At 39.5% G+C, this 21853-nt stretch overlaps 2 protein-coding genes across 6 annotated transcripts in view; one reads left to right on the plus strand and one right to left on the minus strand.

The window, feature by feature from the left end:
- Positions 1-5899, minus strand: part of ikbkb (inhibitor of nuclear factor kappa B kinase subunit beta) — a 35192-nt gene extending 29293 nt beyond the window's left edge. Inside the window, exons 1-2 of the mRNA XM_004547015.4 lie at positions 5713-5899; positions 3595-3716 (exon numbers count right to left, since the gene is read on the minus strand). Of these exons, the coding sequence (XP_004547072.3) occupies positions 3595-3699 (105 nt within the window). The 5' untranslated portion in view covers positions 3700-3716; positions 5713-5899. The remainder of the gene's footprint in view (positions 1-3594; positions 3717-5712) is intronic.
- Positions 5900-9463: 3564 nt separating this feature from the next.
- plat (plasminogen activator, tissue) lies at positions 9464-21742 on the plus strand. 5 transcript variants are annotated; one of them, XM_004547012.4, is made up of 15 exons: positions 9464-9627; positions 14379-14466; positions 14790-14913; positions 15120-15254; positions 16082-16192; positions 17695-17869; positions 18066-18157; positions 18250-18424; positions 18523-18608; positions 18706-18768; positions 18887-19091; positions 19195-19331; positions 20000-20140; positions 20288-20436; positions 20543-21742. In XM_004547012.4, exons 2-15 carry the CDS (start codon positions 14404-14406, stop codon positions 20708-20710), a joined length of 1824 nt encoding a protein of 607 aa, XP_004547069.3. In that variant the 5' UTR covers positions 9464-9627; positions 14379-14403; the 3' UTR covers positions 20711-21742. The 5 variants fall into 5 exon arrangements, with proteins under 5 accessions (XP_004547069.3, XP_004547071.3, XP_076747122.1 ...); XM_004547014.4 differs by having other exon boundaries at positions 14790-14832; XM_004547013.4 differs by lacking the exon at positions 9464-9627 and adding an exon at positions 12450-12742.
- The last annotated feature ends 111 nt before the right edge of the window (positions 21743-21853 follow it).

Consider the following 21853-nt stretch of genomic DNA (forward strand, 5'->3'; position numbering starts at 1 on the left):
AATGGGGTAAAAGAATCACAAATTGGTCATAGGTATGGATGCCCACCGTCAGCTGGGCCTAGCCTGCCTGTGAGCCTGGTTGGATAACCAGTTAAACAATAGATGGATGGACTGGACTAAAACAATGGAAAAATACACAACTATCATTACAACTTTGCAAACCACAGAGCAGACACTATATTAAATCACTTCCCTAAAAATGATGAGAAACAACTTCTTCCTACCTGTTTCTCATGAAGGCGTTTCACTTCCCATATGAGCTATTATTAGCCAACAGTATTGTCGCCAATGCAGGAAGACATAACCTTTCCTGCAGAAGAAGTTGAATCATCACAACGGCAGTGCCACGAGAGTCCTCAATCATTCTCCCTCCTAAAGGTCAATTTGCAGTGGCACCGATGATTAGCACTGTGATTACAATGCTAAACTTCTTTTTTTTGAATGCTTCACTGATTATTGTAAACAGCAATGGAAGTAAATCATACAAATACGTTTATGGAAGACACACGCACTGGCCCCTCTGTTAGATACTCCTGTTCAGCACCTTATTTATGCAAATATCCAGTAAGCCAATTACATGGCAGCACCCTAATGTATTTAGGCATGTAGACGTGGTCAAGGTGAACTTCTGAAGTTCAAATGGAGCATCAGAATGAGAAAGAAAGGTGATTTAAGTGACTTTGTCGTGACTTATTTGTCATGGGAAAGTCTGAGTATTTCAGGAAGTGCTGATCTACTTGAATTTTCCCACTTTCCAGAGAACAAGAACAAATATCCAGTGAGCAGCAGTTTTCTGGTCAAAATTCTTAGTTAATGTGATGTTGAGGAGACAGAACAGGGCTCTAGACTAACTTTTTGCCACGGTTTAACTGGTGTTTCAACCGCATTGCTTAACACAGCAGTTTTACATATGCACTTTTTTGGAGGGGGGGGGGATTGCTGTCCATACAGACAATACTGATTTGTAAATGTTTAACTAACAATCTTGTGCTTAAAGTGCTTTGGCACTCTTTGGCAATATTGTAGACAATGTTAAACCTGCACTTTCAAACGTACACATGGACTACACGAATATCTGGACCACGACCAATCAGAGAGGGCCCGCCCCTGACTATTTTTGATTGGTTTAGACCACAATAGAGGCATAATGTGTGTCTGCTGTTGACCACACGGAGACTTTCAGAGTTGCGGAGTATTTCTTTTTCTTTTGTTAGTCGAACAGTTGGTCGCACCGGTGCGACCTAAGATTTTTTTTTTAGTCGCACCATTGAAAAATTTGGCCGCATTTGCGACCATATTGGTTACACTCTAGAGCCCTACAGAAATAACTAGTCATCATAGACAAGATATGCAGAAGAGCATCTCTAAAAGCAGCACATCACAGCCTCCACATCACCTTTCAGATGAGACGGAATGGAACGTGGATCGTGGATGTGCAGCCAAAAAAATCTGCAGGAACTGCATGATGCCATCATGTCAACACAGACTAAAAAGAGGAATGTTTCCGGCACCTTGTTGAATCTATGCCGCGAAGAGATAAAACATTTCTGAAGGCAAAATTGGGTCCAAGCCAGAGCTAGCAAGGTGCAACTGATAAAGAGGCCAATGAGTGTATATTATTAAATACACATTTTGCAAAATACAGGTGCAGCTTCAGGAAAACAATTATAAAAGCCTGAATTACAGCCACCAACAGAGAATTGGACAGCTCTTTATTTAATGAATGAGAAGTGCTGAAATCTTTCATAATGAAACCACAACAGAAATGATTTTAACTCTCCTTTGTGGATTGTAGTCACATGAAAAACTGAAGGGGAAATGGGGTAAAAGAATCACAAATTGGCCATAGGTATGGATGCCCACTGTCAGCTGGTGCTAGCCTGCCTGTGAGCCTGGTTGGATAACCAGTTAAACAATAGATGGATGGACTGGACTAAAACAATGGAAAAATACACAACTATCATTACACCTTTGCAAACCACAGAGCAGACACTATATTAAATCACTTCCTGGCTCAAAGCCAGCTTTAAAAATGCAACGATATTAAATGTGAGTCATACAACAGCACAGCTAAAGTACAATTTTAAAGATAGGAAAAGGAAGAGCCACTAATCGGGTGTTGTCAGGTTCCCAGAGTGCCCTCTTGTTCAGTGATGTAACTTTCAAATGGTTTCATCCCGTGACTTAGAGTGACATCATTACAATAGACACTATTTCACATGGGCTGAGTGCACAAAGAAGAGCTTCCTGGAGTGAACAAAACCCATGAAGGTGAAATCCCAAATGCTCTTTTGTTCAGTTCAAAGACCTTCATTCTTTTCATCAGACCCATATTTTATAAATAACACTTTCTGAGCTTCCATTAGTCATAATCTTTCTCCAGGTTGTCCTTAGCACATGTCAGTCTGGCTTGAAGATGACAAATTGAGTTTGTCGCGGTCTGCAGCCTCACAGTCAATTCCTGTGCAGTGTTCTACTGATTATCTTCTTCCAGACGATAATTCCTGAGCTGGCGAAGTCATTCAGGAGTGTCTTCACAGTTGTTCTGGGGTCTTTGGAGACATCTCTCACTCAGTTTCTTTCCAGAATTGTTGAAACCTTATACTTCCAACCTCTGTCAGGCTTATTCTGAACTGTTTGGTCTCGTTAAATTTTGGGAAAATACTTCTAACTCCAGTTATTTAAACTTGGGAACGCTGTGATAGCTTTGTGTATCTATCTCCTGCTTTGTGAGCATCACCAATTCTTATGATGATGACTGATTACATTTGTTTTTGGCAGGATGCTTTCCAAAGTGACAGCTTAAACCCGTGCTGACGTTTTGATATTGTGTGTAAATTGAACATTACAAAGTTAAAGCACCACAGTGCACAACGCTGGTTTGTGCTATGGCTTGCTAAAACATTTTTCAGGGTGGTAATCATGACCATAATAAATTAGTTTTTTTATGAAATAATAGTTCTTGTGTTCAAATAGAAATAAATTATGATTTCTAAAGAAAACTAGCAAGTTTAGAAAATCCCTTACTCTTTTAAAAAGTAAAAAGCTTTGAATTTCATAGGGGACCTAATATTTTTATCCTCAAGAGTTCTGTAGTATCAAAATAATCCAGTGAGAGTTGTTTATACATTCTTTCACGCAATTCCACGAGTGTGATCTTAGTGAAATACAAACAGACATTAGCTAAAAGATGAGTTTAATTTGTACCCAACAGCTAATCCACCTCCACGGTCATTATACTGTTTACATGAGCTTTCGCTGTAGGAGGAACAAGGAAGCTTTGCCTCAGCAGGTTGAGGAAGTTTTCCTCATCTTAAATCTTTACTAAACACAAAGAGGGAAACACACAAGTGAACTTTCATTTCTGATTCCATTTTAAAATGACTATTTCCCTCTAAACAAAACCTTAACTTTAAAATTTGATCAGCAGAGGTAAGAGCCGATGGCTTCCCAGAAACTTCAGCAGGACATGTATAATTATCTTGTCAGTGTAATAGTTTGTTATTCAAACATCCTCTTTCCTGTCTATTATGTCCTAAAGATATAAGATTCTCAAAGATGTAACAGTATGCTAGAAGTATGTGGAGTGAATACCTTGTTTTGCCATCTTGTGACATTTCCAAAGCCCCCGGTGCCGAGCCGCTCCTTCAGCTCCCAGGGCCCACAGCTCTGCGGCTGCTGCAGGGGGACTCGATTCATGACCTCCTCACCTACACCTAAAACAACAAAATAGTGGATCCGTCATGACCCATTACTAAGGCTAAAATGTTACGTTTGGCCTGAAAAATGTCATGGGAGTATGCATTTGTCTGAGCACGCAACCAGTACTCAAGCAAATAATTAACTGCTTCGTCTCGAACAAATGCCTAAAAAAAGCCTTGTTTGAAGCTTCTCAGCTCTGAGACCTACAGTGTTTTCTGGTTTGTACAGGAACCTTTTATATTTATACCTTTATACCTTTTAAAACTGATAATAGGTGCATTGTTTAAGTGAAACATGCAAACACATATAGAGATACAAAATAACATAACAGTTTGTACGATTCTGACAAGCTTGAAAGTATCTCGACCGATGGCTTCCTATCTTGTGTTTTTCTACCCAGATCTGCCTTTCCAGCATTAGCAGTGTTTGGGAGTACTGAAAAAAATGAAGCCATAGACAATTAGATTCTTTCCAGATGGTACAGTGTGATGGATCAAAGTCTGACAGTACTTGTCTGTGTTCATAATTCCATTAAATGCAGCCCAGAACCATGACTGACTCTCCACCGTGCTTTATAGATGGCTGTAGACACTCTATATGATGACTGGAACCAGAATTTTCAGATCTGGTTCATCACTCCATTGGAGCTGTTGCCACTGACTTTCAGTTCAGTTCTTGTGTTGGCATACCTCAGCCTTTTCTCCCCATTTCCCTTCCTTAAGAATAGCCACGCTTCCACTGAGACCATTTCTGATGAGGGTTCAGTGAACAGTAGATGGATCAACTGAAGGTCAGAATGCATCTCACAGCTTCTGTGTCAGGTCTTTGCTGGAATATTACCCATTTCTAAAAACACGAGTTTTAGTCGTGCCACTTCATCTTTTGTCTTCCACTTGTCCAGTTTCCTCAAACGCACTGCACACTATGCCAGAATATGCCAACCTTTTGACTGATAGGTGTTTGGGAATCACTCAGTTGATGCAAAAACATTATATAAACATTTTATCTCCATCATTTATGCCCTTGTTTTTGTTTTGTTTTGTTTGTAAATTCATCTAAAGGAATGGGAACAAATGTGTTTTTGCAAAAGACCTTTAGCGTCTGAATATACTATTTTAAGCTAGTTCTTTGCTATGTTATATGTAAACAAAACACTGGCTCATTTTTGGGTTAGGTGCCTTTTTGAATGATTCATAGGTCACTGTTAAGTGGCTTAACAAACCAAACATTCCCCTGAAAATGATCAGGTACAAGGACTAGACTAAAAATGAGAGAAAAAGCAGCGAATGTCCAAAGAGTAAGAGTAAAATGTCCAAGAGTAAAACATTAATTTGGTAAAATGAGTAACTTGCCTATTGGTCAGGGACAGTAAGAAAAGAAATGCTGTGTTTGTCCTGTAGGTGATAACATATGTATACAGAAACAGAAACAACAGTGTTGGTGGCTTCTAAACAGCAAAAAAGTAACAAAAAGCTGTATGAATTCCCATAAGCTAATTAACCTATTATAAAAAATGAAAAACAAAATCTCATTGGGAACTTGTTGTATTATCAGTATTGTTATAAATGTGACTGCAGGGGTCTGATGGATGAAATAAAAGCTCTCCAAACTGTGAAACTACATAAACACTGAGTTTATGTTTTACAGCAGCTGCAATAAAACAGACAAAACATACATACAAACATTCCTATAGGCGAGTCTAGCTTATTAAAAAAAAGCCCGCTACGTGTATATAAAGAAAACTAACTGTCATATAGTCGCAGACTATTAAGAGGCCCATTAAACACTACAGGGGCGCTACATGCTTGAAGGGTTTCGTTTTAAGCTTCATAGACTGACTTACAGTAAATATACCGCCGACCTTTTACTCATTATAAGAATATTATTCACCGACACACAAAAATTTACTTTCCTTTTGTACTTCTCTGTTCATATAAAATGAGCTGGAACTAGTCTTCGTGTTTTATTTTCAAGGAGAAAAGCGTCAACATTTCAACTCCCGAGTCCTACCTTAGACTCCACACGCAGCGTTCACGCGTTTTCACGCCTTTTTTGTGTTTGAACGGCAGGTTTACTGTGTGTATCCGAGCTTTCAATCAGTAAAACTTTAATAAAAACTACTGCAGCAAATTTTGGCGACACAACAAATCTCCAAACACTCAACTTCCTGATACTGATATTTCCTGTTAACCTGACGAAGAAACAGCCCCGCCCACTTGTAGGGAAAGTCCTCGGATTATGTCCTGCTGGTAGGTTTATGCACTTTTCAACCACACATTATGAGTTTGATCACCATTAAACGGAAATTTTCTTTAATTCCCCAAAATTAAATTAAGAAACTCATAAGTGTAAACTCATAATTGTAGAAAGTCACTTAATTTAGAAACAAATACTACATTAATCCAAAAAACCCTTATTACATTTTTTAAAAATTGATTATTTTAGTTTAAAAGTTAGTTTAAATGTTTAAGTGAAGAATTATCGTAACCCCTAAATCATATTATGTCATGTACATTAATAATTTGGCGTCATTTGTGTCTTTCTACATAAGCAATGTGGCATCCAAACAGCCGTACACATAAAGGTCACTTTAGTGTCTCTCTTTAACTAGAAAAATGAAACACGGGGTCATCGAGAAAGAATGTGACCTAGCTAATCTTTCTGAGAAATAATCTTGCGGATCAAACGCTTTCAAAAACAATGGCCATCTTTTTTTGTGGGCGATGCCATCCCAGCTGTCATAATTCAAGAAATAAGTACACCTGGATCTGTCTGGGCTATCACATTCACACCTGCGCTCAATTTAGAATCTCCAATTAACTTAACTCTGTGCATGTCTTTGGAGTGCGGGAGAAACCCACGCTGACACAAGAAAAACAACCTGGTTTCAAATACAGGACATTCTTGTTATGAGGCAGTAAACACTGAACCACTGCATGAATGTATATATGATATCACTGCTAAGGGTGCAGCACCATTACTGTAGAATCAAACTTCCCAAACTGCTTGACTCACCCCTCTCATCTGCATCATGACCTGACAGCTCATATTAACCTACTGAAAGTCTCCTTCTTGGCTGCCCCTCTTTAGTTTCATTGGTTTCTTTTCTGTCTGGATCGTGCCCTTGTAGATCTTTAATCAAATCAGATGCTCAGATTCTGTGAGGCAAATAAATGACAAAAAAAGTAATATTTATACATAAAGCGCCTTTTATAGACATAAAGCGACAAAACAAGAACTAAGAATAATTACAACAAAATAATTAATAGCAATGCAGGGCCGGTTTAATCACAGGACAAAACAGAATGTATAGATCATTTAAAAACAGCTAATATCAATAAGACTACAGGTTTTACTATTTTTGGGGTGATCCAGTTGGGGCAGGCCTACTATTGCAAAGTTGGATATTTTTAGATCAGTTAAAATCAGCTTGTTGACGTCTGTTAAAGTGTTCATCTCAGTGTTTCACATGTTCTGACTTTGCAACATCATTGTTGATATAACGGGTGTTATATTTGGAGAAGATGCACTTCAGAGTTTCCAGAGTATACCAATGATGTTTTTTTCTGTTTAATCACCTGTTGTTTTTGCATGGAGTAATGTGAAAACTTCTGCTGCTGTAGCCCATCTGCTTCCAGAATGGACATGCTGTCTGTTCAGAGATGCTCTTCGGCATAGCTTGGCTATAACAAGTTGTTATATGAGTTACAGTTGCCTTCCTTTCAGCTTGAAGCAATCTGTCCATTCTCCTCTGACTTCTGTCATCAGTGAGACATAACACTAACATCAGACAATTAAATTTAAACTTACACCTAGTTACCTCAAGGACACAGCTGCGTCCCATACAAGAAGATAGAAGTCTTCTAAGGCAAGTCTGTCTTGGCTTAGAAACAGCTGTATCCTCAGCTTGTTAAAATTATTCCTTGTCTATTGAACTACAAACACTGGAAAGTCAGAGAAAATTGAGGTACATGGTTAATATTTACAAAAAACATGGTAAGTGAAAAATTTAATATCTAGTTAACAGTAAGTAAGTTTTGATGTGTTCAAAGTTACATTTTGTATTCTTTAATGTAATAACATTTGTAACCATTAGTTAAAAGTAAAATTTTGTAACTGAAGGTTTCTATCAGCACAGAGTGCCTCAGAATATTTTAAAAAGCAAATAATCTGATCAAAATTAGGTAAACTATCTTGTTCCCACTGGTAGAGCTCATGAATGCACAAAATGTTTGCCCACCGGATTATGTTAAAGCTGTTTACCTTGTTATGTTTTGTTTGCTTCAGCCATAAAAACAAAATAAAAAACTGCTGGAATATTTCTATATTACAGTTTTTATTTCGTTTTTTTTAAAAAAACTTGTACTAAAACACGTCTAAGTTTTGCACAGTCGTCTTTTTCACTCTATCTCAGGTTTGCTGCCAAGGAAAATCAGTAACTGTGAACTGTGTCCGAGAAACCTTCTCGTATTCATTTTATGTGACACTCGATACCCTGATTGTGGATTTGCAGCATCCGAGCTCCAGGAATTATAAAAACATCTACCCACACATTAAGACAGCAAACTAAAATGTTTAAAACAGTGGTTTGTGCAGATGCTACAATTACTCTGCATGATTTACAAATACCTTACCATTTATGGCACAATGTAAATAAGGACAAACAAAATAAGAAAAAAAGTACGTATTTTTTTTCATTACTTAACACAAAAGAGGAAGAATGCCTTAATTGGTCAGTTTCATAAGAATTTCAAGGAGATAAGAGTCTTGTGTTGTAACATGACCTGATGTAACTTATTCCTCTGTAGTAGATTGTGTTCTTGTAATGCGTGTCTTTGTTTGTAATTTTCCTTAATGAGACTTGAGAGCTAATTGTAATCCAACACAGATGAAGACAAAGTGGGACAGACGCCAAACTAACTTCCCCCCCTAAGCCATTACACCCCAAATTGTTGTATTTTCAGCAATTTAATGTAGATTTAACAGCCAATAAAAACAATAAACATGGATTATTCCAAGAAAATAAAAACCTTAAGTGTTCTTAAAACGACATGGAGCTACTTTTCAGGCTAAATGATTGATTTCCTGAGGAAGGGATGGGTTGAATAAAGGGGATTGTGGTTGTAACAAAGGGCTCCTGGTGCCAGGTGGTTAGCCACAGTGATACAGTACCACCCACAACCCATCACAGCCTCCCAGAGGCGACCTACTGTGCGAAGAATGAGCTGTTTACTAGTGTTTTGTTGTTTTTTTCACTTTACACGTCTGCTTAAAAGCTTCAGTAGTTTTTGTTCGGTTTGGTTGCACTCCAACTAAAATAAAATAATAAAATAATAATAATAATAATAATAATAATAAAAACGCGGTAGCAACACATTTGCATAGCATTCACTATATGTAAACATACATCCTTTACATCCTTTAAATATGCCATCTATCTATTAAAAATGTTTAAAAACATTTATAACGTGCATATGTCTCTCTCTTTCTGTTACACACACATTTTATGTGTGTTGTCCTGAAATGTAAACGCATTTTGATTCTCCTTTAAATAATAAATAGGCATACATTTGAAAACAACAGCATGTCGTTTATATTGATCTATTTTATGCAATAAAACGGGCGTATTTCTGTTGAAAGAAATGACGAATGCAGATTTCCTCATCAAATACCTTAGAATAAAACTTGTTAACCTGTTAACTTGGAATGGTCCCGCCCACCCGGCTGCATCATCAAGCATCATCCGGGCCGGAGCCGACATCCCTGACGTCAGCCCGCTCCCCTGAAGCACCGGTCCGACCGGAGCGCTTCGGTATAAACTTGGAGCGGAGGGACAACCAGCTCAGTCAGAGCGGCAAATACAAGAACACTCAGAGTTACTGCAAAGACAACGAGAAGAGATCCTTTCAGAAGATTTCGTGTCTGGTAAGAGCTTTTTTCCTCCTTTGTATTAAGATGTCACCGCGGTGGAGGTTTACATGCACCAGAGGATTCTCCTGCAACAAACTCCGTTTTACTACGTTTCCCTGTCGCTCGTTATTATGAAACAGTAATTATTAAAGGTTATTCAGTTAATTGGATCCGCTTTATGTGATGATGATAATGGTGTTGCAGGGATTTTGCGCGGTTCCAACTAAACGTGTCAATTGGAATTAATTATCATGTTTTATAAAAAAACAATCAAAAGGAACTGAACATTTTTTTAACTGGTGTGTAGTCTTGTGATAGAGATATATTAAGGTGTCTCTTGGCATATAATGCCATAGATTAAAACAATTAGAATAATAGTACAGCATAAACAGCCAAAACTGTACTAACAAGTGTTTCAGCTAATACAGGATGTCGGTTAAGGTGTGACTTTTTTCTTTGTCTATTTAATGTCATGCACGTTGCAGCACCACTCATAAAAGTTTTGGGTAAGCTGTGTGAGGAAAAAAAACTATCTTGCAGCCTATGAAGTCATTTATGTGGAACATCTCATACTTTTCTCACCCTGACCTCAGCAGCTCTCTACATCCTCCTCCACCTGCTAAGTTTGGTGGGAGTCTAAAATCACATACAGCACTTTTCAATTTGCGTAATCAAAACTGACACAAATTGCTGTACAGCTTCTTTAAAACATGGTGATATCGTGCTTTGCTGCTGGACTGTGTGTGTATTATCAAGCTGGATTCCACAATGCCTCAGTATGTGTTTCTGTGTACCAGCTTGAGCCAAGCCGAGTGTGGCTAATGAGCTGGATCTGCGTCTGAGCTGGCGCCCTTGAGAGCGTTCTCCTCCTTAGCATCTGTCAGCGCTGATGTTCTCCATCGCACTGATAATCTGTACTGCTGTGTGCTGAGAGAAAGTAGAGTTTGTAACTGGTATCTGCTTTCCTGGCAGTGTGGTCAGCTGGATTTTTGCCTTACACTTATGTTTGTGAGTCATAGGATCAGCACCTGGGGTCTTACAGCTTTAAGCCTTCTTATATATCTGTAGTCTTCCTTTCTGACCAAACCTTCATTTACTTCACACAATGGCCTCGAGACTGGATGTAAAATACATCAATGCCTACATGTGTCTCTGCAGACCTCGAGCTGGTGTGACTCAGGAGGATTCATTCTCTTTCTGCTGACCTCTGGGATTTAATTCCCCAGAACACCCTACCGTTTTTTTGCCTTTCTTCGGTTTCTTTCTGAGGTCTTCATCCTTGCATCCTGTCCTGCATAGCTGTCTCAGATTCCACTATCTCGCCACTTCTAACATCAGCAACTGCTCCCATAACCTGCATTTCTTCATTTTAGGAGCTTGGGTTTCATTCCGATAAAGATTGCAAAGTATCATATTGCACACAGAGGGAAGGCAACAATGCTGCTCTCTGTTCTGTGGGAGTTTACGGAGCCAGATCACAGCTGCTTTGTTGAAGCTTGACTGAAATCCCCCGAGTAAAGAATGCATAATACCTTCGAAACATCTTACATGACATCACATGCCATGACAGATCCTAACAGTCACTCTACACACATGCAAACCTCTTACTCAAAAGAATAATACCTACTGAAAGTATGGTAAAGATTCAGCAATACCATCAGGTCAGACCTGTTCAACGCTTTAAAGTTCAGAACCTCTTCTGAGAAATACCAGTAAGAAACCAACTGTAAATTTTTACGCTGTAAAGGTGTTTCCTCTGCTAATTCCCCCATGTGCACCAGTGTGAACAGTCCTCCCACTCTTCACTACTTTATTAAGTATCAAGTGTGATATTTGTGTAGATGAGAGACGGGAAGAGTGACCACAAACATGCTCAAAGTACTAGAAATTTGAATTTCACACAGAGGTGTAAACTTTGTTCCTTCACAGTCTCTAACTTTAACATTTCAGCTTTGTCTCTAGTAGAGAAGCATGCCTGACCCTTTTTAAACTCAGTTGCTACTAATTTTTGCTGAAAAATCTGATGTCAGAGACCGTGGACAGCACTTAAGACCGATTCCTTAAAAACACCAAAGTAGCATGAACATAACTGCTCTATGTGTGTGTTTGTGTCTGTGTGCATCTTATCATCTGCTGCATATGTTTGCTGTTTTCACGTGCTGCAACTCATAGCAGCTGTTATGACTCACAGTCTGACTGTTGCTACTCTGAAAATGCTTTCATTTCTTCCATTCATAACTGACCCACTAACTGGGGGAACCACACTCTCCACAGAGTGCATACTTGGTTGTACATGTTTCAGCTACTAAAAGTCTGGGTGTAACAGACCAGTGTGTTAAGCCTCTCAGTGCCAGAAAGCTGTATTGTGTCTCATTTAGAGTTTACTGCTATTTATTGCTTAGGATACTGTTTTAGATCAGCTAGGGTTATAAACTGTTATAAGATCATTGCTACTGCAAAGTGGACCAAAGACTACATAGATATCTGTAATTAGTTGGAATACTGTAATAAGATTCCATATTTTACACTTTTATTATTATTACAACATTAAATTTAAGTCATATCAGATATTTTCCTTTTGAAATAGCCACTTTTTTAGTTAAAAACAGATTAAAATAGGCCAGACAGATAAATGTCTGACTTTTTGTCCATGCTTCTGCATTATTATCCACATAGATGCATTAAAAGTTGTAAAACCGACCATATAAAACATATAGTTGTACTGTAAGATTACCAAAGGAATGTTGTTTTTTTATGGCCCCCAATTGGGCCTCCGCATGAAAGATATACTAGAAAGGGTGGATGCACATATGTTAACATCCGATGAGTGTTTGTCGGCAAGTGTTTTCGTGCTTGCGTGTGTTGATATGTACGCCCGTTTCCTAAATACATGGGGCCTGTGCTGGTTGTGTTATAGCAGGAAACACATGTTTTAAGCTGACAGGGCCAGAGAGAGAAAGAGGGGCGACTGCACTGAGCTGAACAGCTGCACACAAAGGAAACAAAAAAGAAAGTAGTGTTTTGTTGTCGCCCTGCCAGTTAGGTTCCACTGGGGGGTTACAGCACAGGACAACAGGGTTTTTATTTGTCAGAGTCAAGAACAGCCTCCAAGAGACCTGCGTTCTTAATGGTGAGTGTGTGAATTTGTGTTTTCATAGTCAAACTCTGAGAGGGAGTCTTTGTTCAAACAATGAGGAGAATGAACACTAAATCTTTGTGTGTGGGAGTGTTGATTAGCTCCACGTTCCTGAGCACTTTGTGCGTGTATGTGCGTGTATGTGTGTGTGTGTGTGTGTGGGTGTTTCATATATACTGATATATGAAAGCACAATGCAGTTTTCTATTAGCTCAGTCAACCGCAGAAGGTGATTCAGTGAAGAACAAGCCAAAAGAGAAGAGAGGGCAAAATGTATGCAGATGTGTCTAGGTCTTTGCATGCTTGTTCATGTCAGAGATTTTTTGGACTATTTTAAAATCACTTGGAAATTCTTTATATGGATATTTTTTAACTTTTCAGGTCAATTGTGTCCAGTGTTGTCCTTTTTTCTTTCTTTCGACTCCTGCTTCTACTCACCCCTCCTTCTTCTGTGACTCATGTTTACTCACACTTGATTGAGGAGCTACAGATGCTCCTCTCTACCACTTTTCTGCATAATTAGACTCTTCTATAACAGAAATGGAGCAAGTGGGATATCAAACAAAAAAAAGGAAATATAAATTTAGTTACTTTTTCTTGGTCTTTTGTTTTTTCCTTGAACTTCCCTTTGAAGTTCTGAGTCACTTTGTCCTCACACAGCTGCTGCTTTGCTCTGGTAGAGCAGGAAAGCTCACAGGATGGTTCAGAAACTGTTTTTCTAGTGTGCTGCGTTTCATCGCTCGAGGGCTGTCTGGACTGTGTTGTTTGATGTGGCGATCACGCTTTCATTTTTTTTAGTTTTTTTTAAAGACTTTATCTGTGTCCTGTTTATTCCCAATGGGAAAGAAGTAGATTAAATGACAGACAGTGATAATAGAGTCTTTTTTGGTATGTAAATTTTTAAATAAATAGGATGATATGGCCTCATAGGAACGTAAAAATAAGTGAACTGAATATAGGTCAGCATTGAGTTTATTCACTTTCCTATGAGACAGCTCTGCAAATGCTGCTAAAACTTCCTCTCTGAGTCAAGAAGTCAGCTCGTCTTCAAGAAACAAGGAATGACCCCCAGGTTCCCACAGCTACCCCACCTCCCCCCACCCTTTCCTCTCAGAAACAAGCTTAGGGATGGAGGAAGGACCTACAGTACAGCTGGGAGGAGGTGACCAGTGTTCATCATTTTCCTGTGATTGTTGGCTTAGTATTGGTGACAGATTAAGGAGAAAAGCTTAGATTAACATGAACATGACCTCACTTTCAAGTCAGTCACCTGACTGAATGTCGAATATTTGAAGTGATCTGAATTGTTCCGGTTTTTGCACAGCTGCAAGTGTTTTCACTGTGTGTACGTAGTGACAATGACAGCGATGGTTAATGTCTCGATATGCAAAGAACATATTAACTTTGAGAGAAAGTGGAAAAAGAAGGAGTCGGTTTTGTCTTTATTTATGACCTATTTCACAGCTTTAGGAAATGACTATTCATAATTTTTATATTTCTCATAAACCATTGTAAACACAGTCACGTAGCTGCCAATGTATGCTATTCTTTGTCTGTGTTTTATTCCCTGATCCATCCATATGTCCATATAAAACTGCTTCTAATATGTGCATGTGTTTTCTCACTCCAGCAAACAGAAGACCTCTGGAAAAACCATGACCAGGTCACTGCAACTAATAGTGCTCCTCTGTGCTCTCTGCTGCTGCCTAGCGGACAATGTAAGTACTACAGAACAGTACCTTAAGCTGTCTTCAACCTACTGAAAATCCTGCATATTTTACAAGGGCTTATCTCAATACAGTCCAATTCCTGTGGTTTATTATCCACTTGAGCAAACATTTAGCCCGTTTAATGTGTTTGAATTTGTGTTTTTGTTGTATGACAGTGTGCCACTGACTAGCGATAGCATTCATCAGCATTTTATTTTAAATTGTCTAATTTAAAGTTCATACGCTGACTGTTGCTTGAGCTGGAGGCTGAAGCCGTTCATCCAGTTCCCATGCATGTCTGCTCCATGTTTTACTGGTCCTTTCTATTGCAGGTGGAGCTTCTCCGCACTAAGAGAGGGACTCGTTTTTACAGAGGTGAGCCTTACAGGCAGCCAGCCAGAGGGACGCTTTTGATTATTCATGTCCAGAAGTCTTCACCTTCCACTGACACCTCCTGTGAGCCTCATTGTACTTTTGTTCATCTCCTCTAATAACACCAACTTCTTCTTCATAATCATCAGTCTTTTCATTTTTTGCTGTCAGCCACGTGTTTGTGTTCCTCCCTCCTGTGTTTTTATGTTTCTAACAGTATGACAGTTATGTTTTTCTGTGTTTTCTATCATTTTATTGGTTGTATACTTATGTTTGTGTGGTGTTTTCAGTACTTTGCATGGATAGTGAGACGTCTGCTGTGCGTAGTTTTGGGGACACTTGGCTACAATGGAAGGGGCAGCGTGTGGAGTATTGCCGTTGTGATTTAGGAGGACGAGCGCGTTGTCATATTGTGCCCGTAATCAGTGAGTGTGACATGAATGCACATACACACAAACACAAGGAGACTGTCTGACTGACTTTTCTAATCAGTGTTTTGTTTCCATTGAGCAGAATTTAAATGTACTATTTGTTTATCTGTCTGTCAGTCTTCTTTCCTGCCCTCACTGCCCTCTGCCTTCTATTATAACTTCAGTTCACCTCTAACGGGCTGTTATAACCTCAAATGATTATTTTTTGTTGGCTTGCCTCGGTTATGTGTCCAAATCCCTGTTATTTCAGTGCATCCAAACGAAGAGCTACTGGGTTTTCTGTGTTTTTGAGTGGGCGTCGTTTAGTCTGAGATTATTTGAACTAGATTCTCCAGACATGCCCTCGTGCGTACTTTCACCCCCACTGACGAATTCTGTGAAGGCTGATTACCCCTCCCTCAGTCAAATTACAACCACATTTTCAGTCTGCCAAACTGCAACATCTGTGAGCTCATACCACTGGGAGTGACAGCAGAGCTGTTATTCTAAGCGTCGGCCTTTAGGAAATGTTGAAATAATAAATGAAAACGAGGACTGCAGATGGCATGAAACCACTTCTGCTCTACAGAGAAATCCTTGACCTGACATAAAAAGTTTCAAAAAGAAACTATGATGATATTTACTACAAGTAACAAGAAAGTCCGGGTGAACCATGCACAAAGACTTTTGCATAATCCTCAATGTTTCACTGTAGTATATGACACACAAGCCTCAAACCCAATCTGTGCAGTGGTCATGGCACATCCATCATATACTAACTATTTAAACTGTTAGTGGATGACGTGTGGCTGACTAAACGGCGCTCTGTCTGCCTCTTCCAGACTGCTACGTGTCTCAGTGTTATAATGGAGGAACCTGCAAGGAAGCTGTGTACACTTCAGACTACATCTGCCAGTGTCCCCGAGGCTTCACTGGGGCTCAGTGTGAGATCAGTGAGTATTCAAGAAACACCTAAACACCTAAATCGTGGGTTTTCAGCTAGCGAACGACCAGAGATATAAAAATAACAATTAATATAATTTCATTATGTTTTCATTTCAATTTCAAAAGTGCCAAAAATCTTATTCTTTCTAATTAACAATCCCAAACCACAAATATTCAGTTTACAGTTACAGAACAGAAAAAAAAAGCAACAATGAAAAAGCTGTTAAAGAAGAGTTCACTCCAAGTTTTCAACATAAAACTCGCCAGTAATCGTTTTTTGGTGACCTAGGTGACTCAAATGATGGTAAATAAAAAAAGGAAAGAAATCCACAAACTTTGTTGTGAAAACTTTATAGTAATAACTAATTTTGGTTGCCAAACCAAAGAAGCTGCAACACAGCTCAACCAAGGGTGGTTGCACTCAGTATTTCCTTCCTTTCTGTCACAAGAATACACCTTTTATCATGGGTAGATGGACACTACCGATGGTTTATATGATCAGTGTTTATAGGTTGGCTTTAAATTCAGGTGTTTTCTACCTCCTCCAGCATTAACATCAGTATAAAAACTGTGCACCAGGAGCTTCATGGCATGGGTTTCCATGGCCCAGCAGCTCCTGTAGGTGTAATGTGTAGGTCTTACATGAAATTTGTAGATGTTCATGAGCAACAAAGTCACGATTTCTGGAAAGAGACACTGACTTTTTCAGATGATTTTTTTGTTTACAGCTATGAGGCCCATAAGGCGAGTGTCACTTATATTTAGGACAAAGCAACATTTCAATAACCAGAGTCTCCAATACTGGACAGGTCACACCTAAACAACCTAAAATAGACAAATAGCACTACAGGCTGGAGCAAAACACATGCGATTGATTTGTACTGTGCTTTTAAAGCAGCAGTGACTTCGGGTGTGTCCATAAACTGGTGGTCTGATTAAAGCTTGTTAGTAACTTTTGATAAGATCACAGTCTGACTGTGTGACTCATACTACTGGTGTCATGGGCCTGTGGTTTGGAGGGAAGACATAAGGATCATAAAGGATGGAAAGACATTCTGGGATATGAATGTTTTTGTTTCTGTGGCCCACTTTTAATCACTTGAAGGACACTCCACCCTCTCAGTGGAATAATTATCTGAACTTCAGCGGTCACAGGCAAATGATTTTAGTGAAAAAAACTACGAGTTAATATGGCCAGGCTATAAATCTGATGCATTTACAATCATCATAGGTTATGTTTGGTCACTGTTTTAAAACCACTAATTGGAAAACAGCGATATAAATGCTATTAGGGCACAAATTTAAAGCCTTATGTAAGAAATAGCAATGTTTTCAGAATTTATCCAAAAGCTTTTTAATAGTCTACAGCTTTTTCAAATCTAAAAATCCCCTGAAAAAAACAAGAACAAGACATATTATGTCGGAACAACTTACTCAGACCAGTTATTACGTTAATATCAGTCTCATATATAAATTAGCGACTACCACTGTCTGTTTCTCTCTCCAACAGACACCAATGAGAAGTGTGTTGTGGGGCAGGGTGATGGGTACCGTGGCACCGCGAGTGTCAGCCAATCAGGAGCAGAGTGCATCAACTGGAACTCAACATCTCTGAGAGGAAGGAGGTTCACGGCTCGAAAAACAGACGCCATCAGCCTTGGACTGGGCAATCACAACTTCTGCAGGTACCTGTGCTGGAGCGTCTGCGTGAATATTTCATTTGCTATCTATAAAAAATAACAAGACTGGGATTGTTCGTCTTGAAAGCTGGTGGCCTGGTGTTAACAAATACTGGAGTAGACTGGAAAACATAATATCCGAGCCTTTTACGGAAGCTATGAAGATGTTCCCTTATTGTCTTTGTGTTTCTCCTTATGTCAGGAACCCTGACGGTGACAGCTCTCCCTGGTGTTACATCTATAAAGGCACACAGATTGAATGGGACTTCTGTTCTTTGCCCAGATGTTCAGAAGGTATAGATATACAAAATCCTAACATGTAGAAAGATCAAATACCATTAAATGTGGGCTTACATACATCTGTCCATATGTGCTCTTTGGAGCAGATAAGCACAGAGAATGTGCGCTCGGCTCTGGCCAGCAATACCGAGGCACAGCATCTGTCACCAAGAGCGGCTCTCGCTGCCTCCCGTGGGACTCTCCCGCTGTCAAGCGCAAGATGTACAATGCTTGGAGAACGGACGCATTGGAGCTGGGACTGGGCAGCCACAGTTTTTGCAGGTACATAGGCCAGCACCTATTTTAACTTCCTTATAATTGCAGTACATTTGATGTTCTACTTTTAAATGAGAAAAAAAATCTCTTTTTTTATTCAACAGAAATCCAGACAATGACGCAGGTCCATGGTGTCACACCTACAAAAATATGATTCTGACCTGGGAGCTGTGCGACGTACCAAAATGCTGTGAGTTCCTTTACATCAATGAGTTCATTTGGCAGCGATAGCAAAGACAGAAGTTAAATATTGAGACTGAGGATAACCATAGTTTTCCTTTCTTTAGCGAGACGTCCGCCTATGCCCACTCTTGACCCGCGTGCTCCCACCACTAATAACAATAACAGAGGTAGGATATCTTCACAGCCAGTGAAAACACCTCAGACATAACCAAAAGTCCCTCCTTCTGGGTGTCGATTAATCCTACTGTCGTTCAACCATCATTCTCCAACCTGTCTCTTCTGTAGGAACATGTGGCAAGCGTTTAGACAACACTTTATCCCAACCATCGTTCCGCATGTTTGGAGGCAGAGCGAGTGAAATCACGGAGCAGCCGTGGCAGGCGGCCATTAATTTTTACCAACCCCGTCACAAAAAGCACTTTCATCTATGCGGAGGAATCCTCATTGATTCCTGCTGGCTCCTGTCTGCTGCACACTGCTTTGAAGAAAGGTAGCACTGACTTCCAGCTTTCACACATGCACGCACATACACTAAACACTAGTCGAACGTGTTTGCCATATAGCAAACAAACGAGTGCGCTCTGTCTTTTCAGAAACGATGTAAATAAACTGCAAGTAATTTTGGGGAGAACGTTTCGGAAACAGAACTCCAGCAGCGAGCAGATTTTCAGCGTCGAGAAACTCTGGATCCACGAGAAATATGACAAGGAAACATACGACAATGACATCGGTGAGTGAACATTTCATTGTAACAGAAACAATAATCCAATATTTTTTTATCTTTGTTTCGAACTTTTCATTTATTAATATAAAAGTTTAAAAATAAACTTTTAAACACAGCAGTGTAAACCTATAGCCCAAATTAGGTTTTCAATACAGTGCGTAAACTTAAGATTAATTTCATAGTCGGTACAAAGAAAGGTATCGCTTGTACCTTAATCCAGAGACACAAATACACAATTGAACTTTTGGTCATGTCTTTGAGCTTTTGGCTTTGTATGATTTAGTCTGAGCCACAGCAGCCCCTCCCGACTGTATTTCAAACTTTCTGCAAGAAGGTAGGGTGAAAGGGGCCAAAAATGTCTAATTTTAAGAACATGACCTGAAAAGCTGCACCAAGATCCTCTTTATAAGCACACAATCATTGCCAGACTAAAAAAAAGAGCTCTTAGTCAAACTGTTTGTGTGGAGAATTGAGGCTACTTTAGTCATACTTCAATGTTAATAATGAAAACAGAATGAGACGCTTTAGTGAACTTGTTTTCCTCCAGCAGTAATGATATGGAAGCTTAAGTGGGAGGCAGAGGCTTGTTAAAACTTTAACTCAACTCTCAGTCTTCATCCCACATTTTCCCAGTACATTGCCTTGACTTTCCTTTGGTCACTTTCCACTTGCAGCCATTTTGAAACTTAAGACGGACGTTGGCATCTGTGCTGTAAACTCTCCAGAAGTTCTTCCGGCGTGTCTGCCCGAACGTGGGCTGGTGCTGCCCGACTGGACTGAGTGTGAGATCTCAGGCTACGGAAAAGACGCAGAATGTAAGAAAACTAAATCATAGCCTTTTTTTTTTCATTTTTTATGGCTACTACTGTACTTATCGCACAGACAAGTTGGTGTCATTTTAAGTATCTGAGCAGCAGGGGACAGTATAGGCAATCTAAACTAATGCAACGCTCTCTTCACAGTTTCTCCAGAGTATTCTGACCGTGTTAAGAGAGGTTATGTTCGCCTGTGGCCCAAAGAGCGCTGTGTCCCAGGGGTGCTGTCTGGACGCACAGTTACCTCAAACATGCTGTGTGCTGGTGACACTCGAGGCCTGGACGACGCCTGCAAGGTGAGAACACCCACACTTATCCTCACAGTTAAATCATGCTCATAACATTATAACTTTTATTTTCTTTACACTTTCCCTTAAATTTGCTTCTTGGATTCAATTACAGGGAGACTCTGGTGGCCCGCTTGTCTGCAGATACAATGACAGGATGACTCTGATGGGTGTGATCAGCTGGGGCGATGGGTGTGGGCAGAAAGATAAACCTGGAGTCTACACCCGTGTCACCAATTACATTGACTGGATTAACAACATAGTTAAAGCAAACCCGGTTTAAATCAAAAGAAGATGCAAATGAGATGCTGGAGACTAAACGCAGAGGGTGGAACAAATATGTTTATCATTAAGTTGATAGACTGAGACACCCACTGGACTGTTGAGGGCTGGCTCTAGATCCCACCAGACAGAAAGCTTATGTGATAATGCCCATTTCTACAGAGACACACACGAAAGACCTCAATCGGGAGTTTTTGTGCTCCTGGGTTTTATGTTCGTTACAGTCTTCAGTGTGAAAGTGAAAAGATGAACTGAAAACACATTTTTTACCTTCTTTCTGGGAGGTTTTAAAGCTGTTTCCCCCCCTGAGCACTGGCAGTTAACCTATCTAGATAAATAGGAAAAAATATGGATATCCCTCTGCTTTTTGTGGTTGACTTTATGCTGGTTTATACAAAAATGACACAGTGGCACGCTTAAGATCAAAAGCACTTTTAATCCTCACTCAAAGCAGGCCTTTACTTTGCAGAGTACAGTGAAACACATGGGGATGTTTCTCCACAGGGCATTTTAAAGTCCTTCGTCAGGAGGACTTGTCTTATAGCTGAGAGATACATTTACTTAATTAGTTTAATGCAAAATGTTCTGCATTTGCTCACAAAAGGGCCTTCATCCAAACCACAATCTGCTGGTTCAGATTCTGCTTGTTTTTGCAGATTTTAATAGTTTGGCACTCTGCTGTGTTGCGCTGTAGATTTGAACTTGTGGGAGAAGGAAAACTGTGTCTTAGGAAGAGTTCAGCTGCACCTGGGCTGAGCCCATACTTGTATGTAACATGTATATTATATATTGTATACTGCTTATTGACTGCAAAACTCAAATCTGTAAGAAACTCATGTCTTTTGTGAGAATCTGGATTTTAGAAGTTTTGTATTAAGTTAATGTTCATGTTTGTTTTATATTATTTTGTAGAAATCTAAATATGTTACTTATCCCTGTATTGCCACTTGATAATTTATTGTTGCTTGATAATTGTTATTGCCTTTCTACCATATTCAGTAATACCATTGTCAATAAATAACATTTGAAATCATTTTATCAGATCATTTTAAGCTCATCTTTTTCTTTCTGTTGGAGGAAATTAAGTATGTTCAGTCTCATTTATAGATAACGACAGCCACCCTAACAGGTACACCTGTTCAAC

The sequence above is a fragment of the Maylandia zebra genome, linkage group LG12 (assembly GCF_041146795.1).
Source record: "Maylandia zebra isolate NMK-2024a linkage group LG12, Mzebra_GT3a, whole genome shotgun sequence".
Taxonomy (NCBI): domain Eukaryota; kingdom Metazoa; phylum Chordata; class Actinopteri; order Cichliformes; family Cichlidae; genus Maylandia; species Maylandia zebra.

Bases quoted from the DNA above. Each gene is read 5' to 3' on its own strand.
- plat (XM_004547012.4), top strand. From the start codon at position 14,404: ATGACCAGGTCACTGCAACTAATAGTGCTCCTCTGTGCTCTCTGCTGC. The intron at 18,769-18,886 runs GTAGGATATCTT...TCTCTTCTGTAG, and splicing joins CACTAATAACAATAACAGAG to GAACATGTGGCAAGCGTTTA. The intron at 19,332-19,999 runs GTGAGTGAACAT...TTCCACTTGCAG, and splicing joins AACATACGACAATGACATCG to CCATTTTGAAACTTAAGACG.